This window comes from Ambystoma mexicanum, chromosome 9, assembly GCF_040938575.1.
Source record: "Ambystoma mexicanum isolate Mex_15411 chromosome 9, UKY_AmexF1_1, whole genome shotgun sequence".
Lineage (NCBI taxonomy): Eukaryota > Metazoa > Chordata > Amphibia > Caudata > Ambystomatidae > Ambystoma > Ambystoma mexicanum.
In genome coordinates, this window is record NC_090931.1 from 1,422,926,221 (window position 1) to 1,422,939,101 (window position 12,881).

General features: G+C 43.7%; 1 protein-coding gene across 2 annotated transcripts in view; it reads left to right on the forward strand.

Moving 5' to 3' along the window:
- Positions 1–12,881, forward strand: part of RUFY4 (RUN and FYVE domain containing 4) — a 239,506-nt gene that overhangs the window by 152,035 nt on the left and 74,590 nt on the right. For both annotated transcript variants that reach the window (XM_069616819.1, XM_069616818.1), the window contains 2 exons: positions 4,686–4,746; positions 10,356–12,674. In XM_069616819.1, the coding sequence (XP_069472920.1) occupies positions 4,686–4,746; positions 10,356–12,674 (2,380 nt within the window). The remainder of the gene's footprint in view (positions 1–4,685; positions 4,747–10,355; positions 12,675–12,881) is intronic.

The window sequence follows — 12,881 nt, forward strand, 5'->3', positions numbered from 1 at the left end:
GGTCCAGAGGAGGGAGCCCGACGAGCAGCCTGGTAAAACAAAATGAAACTGACCAACACTGCATATTGCAACTTGGAGGAAAGGCTCCTATAGCCGTTGAATAAACAGATTGAATTGATAAATGGTACTGTGATGAAATGACTTAAGCTTTGCAGGAGTACATGGGTGAGTAGTTACGCAAACCTCACACTTCCAAAAGCCAACAGAGAACCCAACCAAAAGGGTAAAACAGACACAGTTAAGAGATATGCCTCCTTCTACGTTTGTGGTAATGTGCGCAGAGTGAATGCTATACTTTCCAGAGGGGTGTGAGTGTGATTCAGTAGCAAACCAACAACAAAATGATAACAGTCCAAGATAAAGGGAATGTCCAATCGAGGTTCTATAAATTAATTAAATTCACCATCTGCAAGAATAACTAAATAAAAAAATACAGTACAAGCCCACCCCTGTGGAAAGAACAGAAAAGATGCAGAGAAAGAAAGATGCAGCACTCTAGATATGAATACAGGGCTGAAAAGGCAATTCAACAGCCATAATGTTCTTTTAGAAAGGATATGTCTTTCGATGAAAAAGGTGCACAAGTGACCTAAACTGTTTCTAAGACCCAAAATATACAAGGGAGCAGTTAGGGGCTATTAGTACCTTATTGGTGGTTCGACGGCTTTGAACCATATTTTGAGCTGTTATAACAGTAGACCAAACCCAGCTGTGATGCAACAAGACATGTTGAGTGAAGCGGCAAGCTGGCGTACGAAGGTGACGTTTGAACGATGCATATCAGAGCACTCGCTGGGATTTGGTCGGAGTCAAGCCGGTTTGAGTCGTATATTAATTGCTGGTAATGGTGGATGCGTGATGCCCAAGTGGTTTGAGAAGGTTGTACTTATTCTCGGGCTCCCAAGCAATGGAGGCTAGCCCACATGTTCATGAGTATTTCACCATGATGAAGCCCTATGAAGCAGTGTGGATTGCCGTGATGCATGTCTTGTTTCAGCAGTAGGTCACGCCCAATCTACCTTGGGCATGGGTAAGGAACAGAGCTTGCCTCTGCCTTGGACACGCAGACTAAACCTCACTGGTGGAGGGCTTTGGAAAGGCAACTCACCCAACAGAGATCCAATGAGTTCTTTCTCAGGTGTTTGTTCCAGAGTGAATCTTAGAAGGAGTGGGAGACCCCTTCTTTTTGTATTATTATTATCTGCATTATTATGATTGTATTTATTGAGTGCAGACCTAGCTTTGAGAAGCAACGGAGCACTTTACAGAGGTATAGAGCAGTACAGGTGCATAACAGAGCAATTTTCAGAGTTAACAACAGAACAGATATACAGCAGGAGGTAGGATACAGAGGGGCACAGAGGATGGTACAGCTGTACAGTGTAGCAGGGAGGAGAGGGGTGGACGATGTCTAGCAAGTCAGGTGGTGTGGGGGCCTTGGTGTTGAGGACTCCCTGAAGAGGTGGGTCTTGAGTTCTTTTCTGAATTGTAGGAGCGTGGGGACGAGTCTAATGCTGACGAGGTGGATTTTCCATACGCAGAGGAGGCTTGTTTTCTTTTCCTTTCCTTTTTGCAGCAGCAGATTTTAAGTCTGCATGTGTCATGGCTTCTGGTGGTGCACTATCGACTGGAGACGTTGGGTTTCTCCACAAGGTAGCTGGGTGACTTGAGGTTGGCTGCCTTATAGATGATGCAACAAGACTTGAATGTGATTTGTGTGTGCAGTGGGAGTCATTGAAGGTCGATGATGGCCAGGGTGATGCAGTCGTATCTGCATAGACCCATGATGAGGCCTTCGAGGTGAGATAGGACCAGTGCGTGAATGGTGGATCTAAAGCTGTCTGACTTTTCTTAGCTATGTGTGTCTTGAAGGAGAGGTGTTTGTCGATGTGGAACCCGAGGAACTTGGTGCAGGAGGTGAGCTTGGGTGTGAAGCTCTTAAGGTTCATGGTTGATGGCCAGGTATGTATGTCTGGGTGTTTGGTGTTCTTCAGTGTTCTTGCGAGGAGTAGGAATTTAGTGTTGAAGGGGTTGAGCTCTTATGTATGCACTGGACATCCACAACTGGATCAGCAAGAGACAGGTGTTGAGCTTTTGGATGTCCTTGATGCAGTCAATCTTGAGGTATAGCTGCGTGTCATCAGCGTATTGGTGGATGCGGATGTTGTGGGTGTCTATGAAGGCTCCCAGCAGCTCCATGTATAGATTGAAGATCACTTAGAAGAGGATGGAACCCTGCGGAACTCAACAGGTGACGGGTAGTATTGGCGATCTAGAGGAGTCCATCTGAACTAATATCTGGTGGTTAGTGAGGTAGGACTTCAATCAGCATAGGACAAGGTCGCTGATCTCCATGCACGGAAGTAGGGTGTCTGTGAGCGTCTGGTGTACTGTGTCGAAAGCGGCCGAGAGGTCGAATAAAACCAGGAGGCACGGGTGGCCTTATTTTAAAGGCAAATCTCTACAGGTGATTGGACTGAAGCATGCTTTAGGGGTCCAATGTGAACCTTTCCTTCTGACATGCTACCCAAAGTGCTTTGTGTTTAAGGAAGAGGAGGGGGCAGGAAGGATGAGAGATAAAGAGAGAAAACATGATGCTGGAATCTTCCTCCAGCTAGTCCGATTTCCCCCTGCCTACACTAACACCTCTCACTCCTTTTTCAATACCATTAAAGGCCCTTTTGGTATGCAGCAGCCTTGTGTCGGGCTAGTCCTTTCGTGATGGGTTCACCCTGTGATTCCTGTTTCTCAGGGTAGCTCCTGCTGTTAGGTTGTCTCGCTGGAGATAGGTGTTACCTAACCTCACAAAGGATCGAAAGGAGAGGCATAGTCATCCAGTCTCCTACCTGTCACTTGGCAGGGCCAGGATGTTTGTCCCAGAGCATAAATAACCCTTCCATAACACAGCTGGGGCTGCGGTCCTGACACAGATATGGTATCAAATTGATGTGGCTCTAATAAGTTTGGGAGATGTTAACCACCATGCCCTATCTCAGGTATGGTGTATATTCAAAATGTACAACTGCCACCTGGATAGCAACTTTGATAGTAATGTGATTTTAGGAACAGTAGTGCATATGTTAAATACAGCCCCTACGCTGCTATGACTTGGCTGTCAGTGCAGCTGTTGGAGGGCATCTGTGCTCACCAGACCTCCTCTGTGCCACAGGGTGGCAAGCATTGTAGATCAGGATCATTACTCAGCATAGAACAGGTGTACACCATGCGTTTGGCATGCACTTTGTGGAGAGGGGTCAGTGGGCCACCCTCTCAGAGAAAGAATGACCTGTAACATTTTATATTAATTATAAATTAAAAAATAAACAGGGCTCCTACCTACACCCTTGCCAGGTGGCATTCCTTCACAGGTATATGCTGGAACCTGAAGGAAAAGTGGGTGCAGCCATTAGAAAAACAATACTGTCTTGAGACACGCGGGAAGGTGGCACTTGGAGGAAAGGATTCTAGAGCCATTGATAAAAGAGATTGAATTGATGAATGATGCATGCTGCAGCTTGGAGGACACTCTCCGGGAGCTCTCGATTGTGGAGACAGAATTGGGATCTTGTGACTGCGAGTACTGAGAAGCAACATTAATATCTCTGGAGAGGGAGGCTTAGGTCAGAGACACTGGGGTTTCTGAACAAAGGCACTGCAAGATAAAGCACTGAATCCTGGAACTTACAGTACAAGGTCCTAGTGAAAGATCAGCAAGACCCTGACAGTAACATCTGGAGATCCAATGAGAGAACATATTTCAGACCACCTGACCAGGAGTGGAAGAAGTAAATCAGGTGGTAATTGTTTAATGTCTGGTTGTCTCATTGTTCAGAGTTCCAACAGATGTCAGCCCTTATTTCCTAAAATGATGTTTTTCTTCTGAATGGAGGGATCAGGCACCTGTGCAGCTGTGATAGTGAACAGGAGTTCTAGGATCATTGCAATGCACTTGATGTGATGCCCTTTTTACCCACAGCATTAGGCGGCTGCATCTACACTCTTGTGCAAGGTTGCTCACCACTATGGAGGCAGTTAGGAGAAAACTGTGAACCAACCTGCGTGTTTAGATACCACCAGGCCCAGACCTATTTCATCATAGGGACTGATTCTGTCTCTATCAACTGACCAACAACACCACCATGCTTTTTCCCTCAACATAGTCCCCGTACCCCTGCATTTTCCAGGACCCTCTCCCCAGCATGTGTACCCTGACATACACTGTTTCAGGTCCCTACACTCATTAGAGGCCTTGCATTATAGTCCCATGGCTTCCTCTCTTCCATGCTGCTTTCTCGGTCATTGCACCCTGACTTCCCACTGCAATGCACCTTCCCCATCATAGATGTGTTAACCATTGCACAGCTCCACACATCATAGTCTTTTGATCACTTCACTTCACTCCTCACCATATCACAATCCCTTAAGTTATGCCATCCAACGCCGCTTCCCACTTCATAATATAGTGAATTGTCCCCGGACTTGTCCCAATCCCCTATCCTTCTTGCTCCATTGAAGCTTTAATAGCAACATGTTAAGAGTGTCATCAGAATTGCTCAGAACTACCATCATTAGTGCAAATATGTCCTCCTGCCATTCTAGGGATTAGAAAGCTATTATTCAACTATGTTTACGCGAAAATCTATATATATATATGGTTTCTGTATCACATCCTTGTTTTGTTGTAGGAGTTTATGGCAGCTGTCCAATCATACAGACCTTAAAGAAGAAAAGGCTCCAGTGTTTCAGGTAACAGCATCTGTCACAGTGCAAGAATTCGGGTGATGGGATTTGCTCTAACTGTGTGATCTGCTGCAGCCTCTGAAGTCTTATACATGAACACGTGCGCTCCTGGGCAACAACGAACGAATGACTGATCGACCTTTTGCAATATACTGTTAAGTACTGTACGTATCTAGATATGGAAACACGATTCAAAGCTAAAAAATGAACTGACCCAGTCATGACTTTACGAAAAACACTCACGATTGTTTTATTTCCACATTGCCTTGATCTGGACTGGGGGAATTTAAGGAAATGAATCATTTAAATACTAGAGGTGCACAAATACGAAATGAGGATGGATGCACGAGACATGATAGAGACATGTACATACTTGTGGTGCACAAATAAAATAGAGGATGAATGCAAGAGATGTGTTGGAGACATCTAAATGCTTTTGTGGTATAAACACGCTAGAGGATGGATGGACGAGATATGATAGAGATATTTAAATAATGTTGTGGTATAAATACGGTAGAAGACAGAACAAGGAGACTTCACAGAGGCATTTAAATACCTCACTGGGCCGGTATTAAAACTGAAGCAGACAGAGGCAGTAGCTATGAGAAAGATGGTGTACTATGCAAGTGTCCCATTAGAGGGCAATGGAGAGACTGCAGGGTACAATTGCAGTAGGAGACAGATTGGGTAGCTTTAATGGAGATGTTGGAATACTTCACGGGTTCAAATGCAGGGCAGATTAAGTTGTTAAAATAACTTTGGGAAACTAATAAAACTAGCTGTGCCCACTTTATCATTCACTGAACTAGTGCACTACCCCCTCTCTCTTTCTCTCTCTTTCTCTCCCTCTCTCTCTTTCTCTCTCTCTCACTCTCCCTCTCTGTGCCCACTGTATCATTCACTGATCTAGTGCACTACCCCCTCTCTCTCTCTCTCTCTCTCTCTCTCTCTCTCTCTCGCTCTCTCTCTCTCTTTCTCTCTCTCCCTCTCTCTCTCTCTCTGTATCTCTCTCTCTCTCTATCGCTCTCTGTGCCCACTGTATCATCCACGGATCTAGTGCACTACCGTCCCTCTCTCTCTCTCTTTATCTCTCTCTCTCTCTCTCTCTCTCTCTCTCTCTCTCTCTCTATCTCTCTCTCCCTCTCTGTGCCCACTGTATCTTTCACTGATCTAGTGCACAACCCCCCTCTCTCTCTCTTTCTCTCTCTCTTTCTCCCCTCTCTCTCTCTCTCTCTCTCTCTCTCTTTCTCTCTCTTTCTCCCCTCTCTCTCTCGCTCCCTCTCAGTCTCTCTCTCTCTCACTCCCTCTCTTTCTCTCTCTCTTCCCCCCTCTCTCTCTATCTCTTTCTCTCTCTTTGTCTCTCTCCACCTCTTTCTCTTCGCTCTCTCCAGCCCTCTCTTCTCTTTTCCCCCCTCTCTGTCTCTGCATTCTGTCTATCTTTCTTTCTTTCTCATGCTATGTACCTATCTCTCTCTTTCTGTGAGAGTCCCATTGTTAGATGTGGGGTTGCTAGAGTCTGTCCAGCCATTGCTGACAGGAGCACGCCTATGAAAACACACAGACATCTTGCTGGTGGCGGGCTGTATTTGTATGCTCTCCCATTGTTTTCACAAGGTACATTTCTGTGCAGTAATTATTTGCACTGTATTACTTAGAATGTGTATATGTATGTGGGAGTTAAGGGGCAAAAGGGGGTGGGGAGGGGCTTGTTGAAGGGTGGCAGTGAAGGGGGAAGTGGGGCATTGCCCCCCCCCCAAAATAAATTGAAGTGAAAATTGAAAGTAATTTCCATGAAGTAAATTACCACGAAGGGATGTATTTCATTGACATGATATGGAGCAGTTTTTATTTTTTTCTTCTCTTTGCAAGAGGTTTATGATTGCCAGTTAGAATGATTCATTGATTAGCTATTGAAGAAGGGACACTAAGTGATTTCCTAGCAACGCTGTGAACATGTTTTGGTTGCACTGTTGATTCTCCCCAGTTCCTATGCTTAGTGGGGGAGCCCCCTCAGTAACACTGGTGTTTGTAGACATCCATTGTCACTGCATATGTCCCACAAACATGGCGCCATCTCACTGAGGTCGCATTTTATGAGGCGAGCCAAGGAGGGCCTTGCGAATAGGCTCAACAGGGGGTGCGGCTGTTCTGACAGACCATGTACGAGGCCAGAAGTCCAGGTTGCAGGGTTTACAACTTTGTTTGTTATTTTCTACTTTTTGTTTAGTATTAGTGTGTGTTCATACCATAACAAATGTGCAGGTTCAGTAATCAGTGGCCATCGCACAAATTCAACATTGCCTCCCGGCTTGCAGAAGAAACATAAGACTGGTTTTAGACTGAATGTTCGCCTTTCCAAGTAGGACCGACATTTTGAGAAAATAATGGTGTCTATTCACTGCAAAAGAAGCTATTAAAAATAAAAAAGGACATTATTTAATTTACTTACATTGTAACCTGACTTTTTTTAAAAAATGTTAACACAATGCTAATTTCTAATCATCACTTTCAATAGATATTGTAGTCACAATAAGAAATTCACACATACCTTGGAGAAAAAGCACATCATCAGAGCCTAAAATAAGTATATGAATGATTTTCTGATAGAATGTTATCATTCCATGATGGAGAGTTTGGTACACTACTATTGTATGCATTTGAAACACCCCTATGAGAAAGGGGAATGGCACAAATAGCACAAATGAGGGTTCCTGGCTACATTGCATTAATGAATAGAACATTCTTAGGTATGTATGAATGCCCATAAATCATTATATTTGGCAAATATGTCTGTAATAAAAGCATTCTATATGCACAATGGGTAGTGATCATTTAATTTTTCAGAACACTCACCCTAGCATTGAACTATTTAAACATGAGTCGCATATCTTCATTCAAACAGCGTCAGGCTTTGGATGTGAGGATAAGATGATCTCAACATCTTTTACTCCATTTGTGTACAATCAGAGGGCCACATCTTTGGAGAATGAGCAGAAATAGAGTTTAGGAGTATGTGTGATTGTTCGATACACGTGCCTAGTCCCCATTGCACAGACATTCTTATAAAATTATATGCATAGAGGAGATGGCATCAGGGCTCCCAATAAGATTTTGAAGTACTCGTGATTTATAGGTTAGCAGAGCATTTATTTTTTAGGGAATACAAACGTAATTCCCATTGTCAATGGGGCTATTTTGTTTTGCAATTTTGACTCTGAATCAGATATCTGTTTATAAGTCAAAGGTGTATTTGGGTAAACTGGAATCCCAGCGCGCTTAACCTGAACAGAAGTGGTCAATCTATCAGCCAGCTGCACACCTAGCAACCTAACAGTTAGGTTCTACCCATAAACTCAAAATACAATACAGCAAATAAGTACTAGTAGCGTGCGCTTTGCCATAGAGTTTTATTGTATGAAATGATGTTAAAGAACAAAGAGACGGACAGTGCAGTGTGCTCAGCCTACACGTGTTTCGACACAACGTCTTTTTCAAGGCTGACAAAGAATGTAAATGATTACAAATAAATAACCATATGTTTGTTGAAATATCAAAATGGGTAAACATACATTGCAAAAGAAACAAATGAATGAATATACATACAATGGACAAGGCCTGTGTCAGATGGACAAGTATGAATGTAACTCCCCGTTGTATCAAAATAGGGTGATCCCTTGTTATGGTCACTTACAGTATGTCGCGTCCATTGAATTTTCATAGTTAGTCGTCAATTGTTGAAATGATGGACAGTGACCATAACAAGGGATCACCCTATGTTGATACAAGGGTGAGTTACATTCATGCATCTCCATCTGACACAGGCCAACTCAAAGTACTTTACTCACTCTAATAAAGTACCCACCAATCTCTAATCTCCCAATAGAAGTCACACACGTGATAAATTTAGATGAGGGTGTCACAAGTTTCTCCCCTTCTCACCTGTTTTTCCTTTCTTGTGACGCTCTTGGACTTAGCTTCTTTTTTCCGTACTGTCCGGGACTTGTATAAACCTGGACACGGGTCTTCGGAGTCCAGCTTGAGGTTGCAGCCTTCCAAACGGAAGTGAACAGACTCCGAGCGAGGAACCAGGATACCAACGAGAGGACTCGAAGGAGTCGGGCTCCGATACAGAGTGTGAGGAAATTCCAGGAATAGTCCACGAAACAGGGAAGGGAAAAGGGTAGAATGGATACCAGGAAGCAAGGAGAAAAATAGGATAACTAGGAGAGTCGAAGTGAACTTCGGAACACACGTCTAGCTACACCAAGCAGTAGCGTTGAGACGTGCGGCGCTGCAGAGGCGTGGCCTTTTTCTAGGAAGTTGAATGTAGCAAGAGAGGACTGACTGGCTTCGGAAGCGCCGGCCATGTTGGTAGGACTGCGGAGTAAACCATGCGGTGCATCATGGACCATGAAGTCCAAAAGGGTCGTGATCGGCGGATCATGACAGAGGGCATATTAACACCAAATTTAACAAAACATTTCAAGGATTGCAAATTCAAAATGTAATAGACTGACAGTTTAAATCTATCACTCACGCATGTGCCAGCATTTGAGTGTTTCACACGTGCACAGCAAATATTAATAAGCATGGTGTGTGAAAATAAGTGAACTTTTATGAGACATTAAATAATTGAAGATTTAATTTATTGTTGTTATCAACTATTATATCAGTGTCTGTTTCTCCTTGTTCTGTCTTGTAGCTCTTTTCTGCATACCCACCCTGCCCATTGTATGTATATTCATTCATTTGTTTCTTTTGCATGTATGTTTACCCATTTTGATATTTCACCAAACATATGGTTATTTATTTGTAATCATTTACATTCTTTGTCAGCCTTGAAAAAGACGTTGCGTCGAAACACGTGTAGGCTGAACATACTGCAATGTCCGGCTGATTGTTCTTGAACATCATTTCATGCAATAAAACTTTATGGCACAGCACACGCAACTAGTACTATTTTGCTGTAAAATACCTGTTTATAATTCATAAGTATTTTCACCAAGTTACTCTTCAGCTCATTCTGTAATAATATTAGAGCGCCATACAGCTCGTCCGATATGTTCCTGCGGAAAAATATCTGAGGAGCTGAATGGGTGGAAGCATGAAACGGTTTCTTATTTGTCTGCTGCTTCCTATTTTTTGGGGGTGTATATCTGCTCCCTATTTATTTTAAGAGTATCTGCCTTACGTTAAGGAGTAACAATGGCTGATCCGCCATGTATGGATAGAACTAGACAACAGAGATGGGAGTATAAATGCTAAAGGTTAGGTGAGCATGTTCCAGCTAGCCTGTGGCTCTTGAACACGGAGCTAAGGTTCTGCACACAACTGGTGGAAGACGCATGAATGGATAACAGAATAAATGATAGAAATAGCCCCGGAGAGCAAGAGTGATGGGTAATGGTAATGCAAGAGTAAATACAGAGCAGGGAATATCAGCATTACAGCAGGCAGGGAAATTGCCTGTGTAGGTGTGTCGGGCGATCCATGTCAATATTTATGCATGCACATGTGTACCATACATTCCTCTTGCCTAATTATTTACCCATCACCAAATATCGCATATCATTTTATAACTATGACTTGAGAACTGACATTCTGATTGCATTTAGGCTGAGCCACCAGAAACAAATGATAGATTTGAAGAAACCCAATGGTTGTCGGCACAGAAAATGTCTACCTCTGCAGGCAGCGGTGAAGCAGGACTGCCTGAATACATGTCAGTGGCTAAGCCAAAGGAATACAAAGAATATTCAAATAAACTAGCCACCATGGACCCATCGTGGGATGTACATCAGATAAGACAGCTAGGACCGACAGATAATTTCCAACATGTCAGTAGTCTGCTGGAGAGTTTAGTCGCCAGTGAAAAACGAGAAATTGAGCTCCAAAGGTTTCATTCAGAGCTGCAGGGCAAATTTGAGAAGTTGAAGGGGGAGCACCAAAGTCTCCTGACTGCCATGCAAGAGATGACAGCTGAACAGAGAGCAAAGGAACAGTCAAACTTGGAGGAGACACAAAGACTTCAGGAGGAACTGGAAAGAGACAAGAAAATGCATACAGAGCAAATGGCGGAACGAGAAAGACAAGTGCGAGAGCTCCAAGATACCAACACATTTTTGAATGAGACTCTCGAGGAACTCGATGCTCTCGTCAATGACCTGAGACATAAAATGTCAGAAAAGGAGAATGTGAACCAGCTGCAAAAGGAATCTGAGGCTGAGCTAAAAGCTAGCATGGCAGAGTCCCATGAGGAGGAGCTCATCAAGCTGGATAAGGAACATAAACAAAAGCTAGCACAATATAAAGCAAGCCAGCAGGAGCTGATAGATGAGTTGGCGCAAATGAAGAAAACTCTGGAGTCCAAGGAGATGGAAGTCAATGAAATCATCAGTGAGCATCATCAGTCCACCAGGGAGTCTGTGGCGCTAGCAAGGTCTCTCGAGGAACTAGCTGAGACATGCAAGGTTCTTGAGTCAGAGAGGAGGAAGCACTTGGTAGAAGGTGCAGCCCAAGAGTTCAAATACCAGCAGCTGAATTCACATTGCCAGACGCTGCAGGAGAAGCTCAATAACAGTCATCAAAAGACTGAGGAGCAAGAGGAGCTACTGTCCTCTCTTCGGGCCGAGGTCAATCGAATGCGGGTTTCCGAAAATCCGTCAGACAAGGCTAACTGTGACAGTGAGAATGAAGATAGTTTGAAGTTTACTGGAGAGCAACAACGGCTAGAGGAAGAACTAAGAAGTGTGCAGGCTCAACGAGAGAAGACAGAGCGGAAACTGGAGGTCTCTTTGATGGAGAAAGCAGACCTTGAGAAAGAGAAACTCACACTCTCAGAAACTGTATTGTCACACAAGCAAGATCTCTGCTCAGCCAAGCTAGACATTGAAGATCTTAACAAGCAAATCACTTCCTTTCATGAGCAAATCACATCCCTAAAAACTACTTTGGATACCAAGGGAAACACATTAAGATGCAAAGAGAAAGACATTGCCATTTTACAAACAACGCTGGAAGATACAACAACAAAACTCAAGGCAGCCCTGTCAGAAAAGTCATTAATAGAGGCACAATTGGTGAAAATTGTGGGGGAGCATGCCAAATTGGCTGAAGAAAAGACCAAGATGCAAATTCAAGAAGCAGAAAATGTAGTTAAACTCGAGGAAGCTCTGAATGAGCTAAAGTGCAGGTTTGCTTCTTTGGAGGAAAAGATGCTCATGAAAGAAGAAGAGGCAGCCAAGACGGATGAAGTAATCAAGATGGCACATCAGAGTATCTCAGAAGAAAAGGAACTGCTGAGCCAGCGACTCCAGTCTACCATAGGTCTCCTTGAGGAACGGTCTGCAGAGGCAACACGGCTAAGAACTGAACTGGAGAAGTTGCAATCCTGTGCAGGTCAGGAGAGGTCAGACATCTGTGCGAAAGTGAGGAACCTCCAAACACAGTGCGAAGACTTGGCCCAACAAAGGAAAGACATGGAGAGCAAGAACCTAGCTCTCAGTGAGGAAGTTGTGCAGTTTAGATACCATGTCAAGAAACTGGAGTTGGAGAAAATGCAAGCCACAGACCTACATGGGAAATCCAGGGCTGAGCTGGAGCAGACCAACAAGGAGAAGTCGTTCTTGCTCTCTGAAAATACACCCTTGAAGAACAAGATTGCTGGAGTGACTTCGGAATGGGGTAAGCATAGAGAGGATGGTCAGAAAGAAGATAATGACCAGCTCTCTGAACTCTTGAGTCTGCAGAAGGAGAACAAATTGTTGGTGGACAACCTTCGAAGAGTGGAACTTCTTGAGAAGGAGAATCAAACTCTTCAGGAAAAGTTACAAGCTGCTGAAAGCCAAAGGATGCAAATGGATGATTCCTTGAAACCGGGTGGAGGAGGAGATCTGGTGCTTGGAGCAATGAATGGACCAAAGCATTTGGAGAAGGTAAGGACCCTTATGATAAGATGTTTTTGAGAATTTCTGTTGTGTTTTGTTGTGGAAAATTTACCAAAACTCATACAAATATGCATTCTAAATAGAAGATTCTTCACAACAGGTTATCCGAAGTTGACTTCTGGTCCATGTGCATGGAAGGAAATACAACTAAAAATGCAACTTATTTTTGTCTGTCTAGTGTTCAATTCTGGAAAC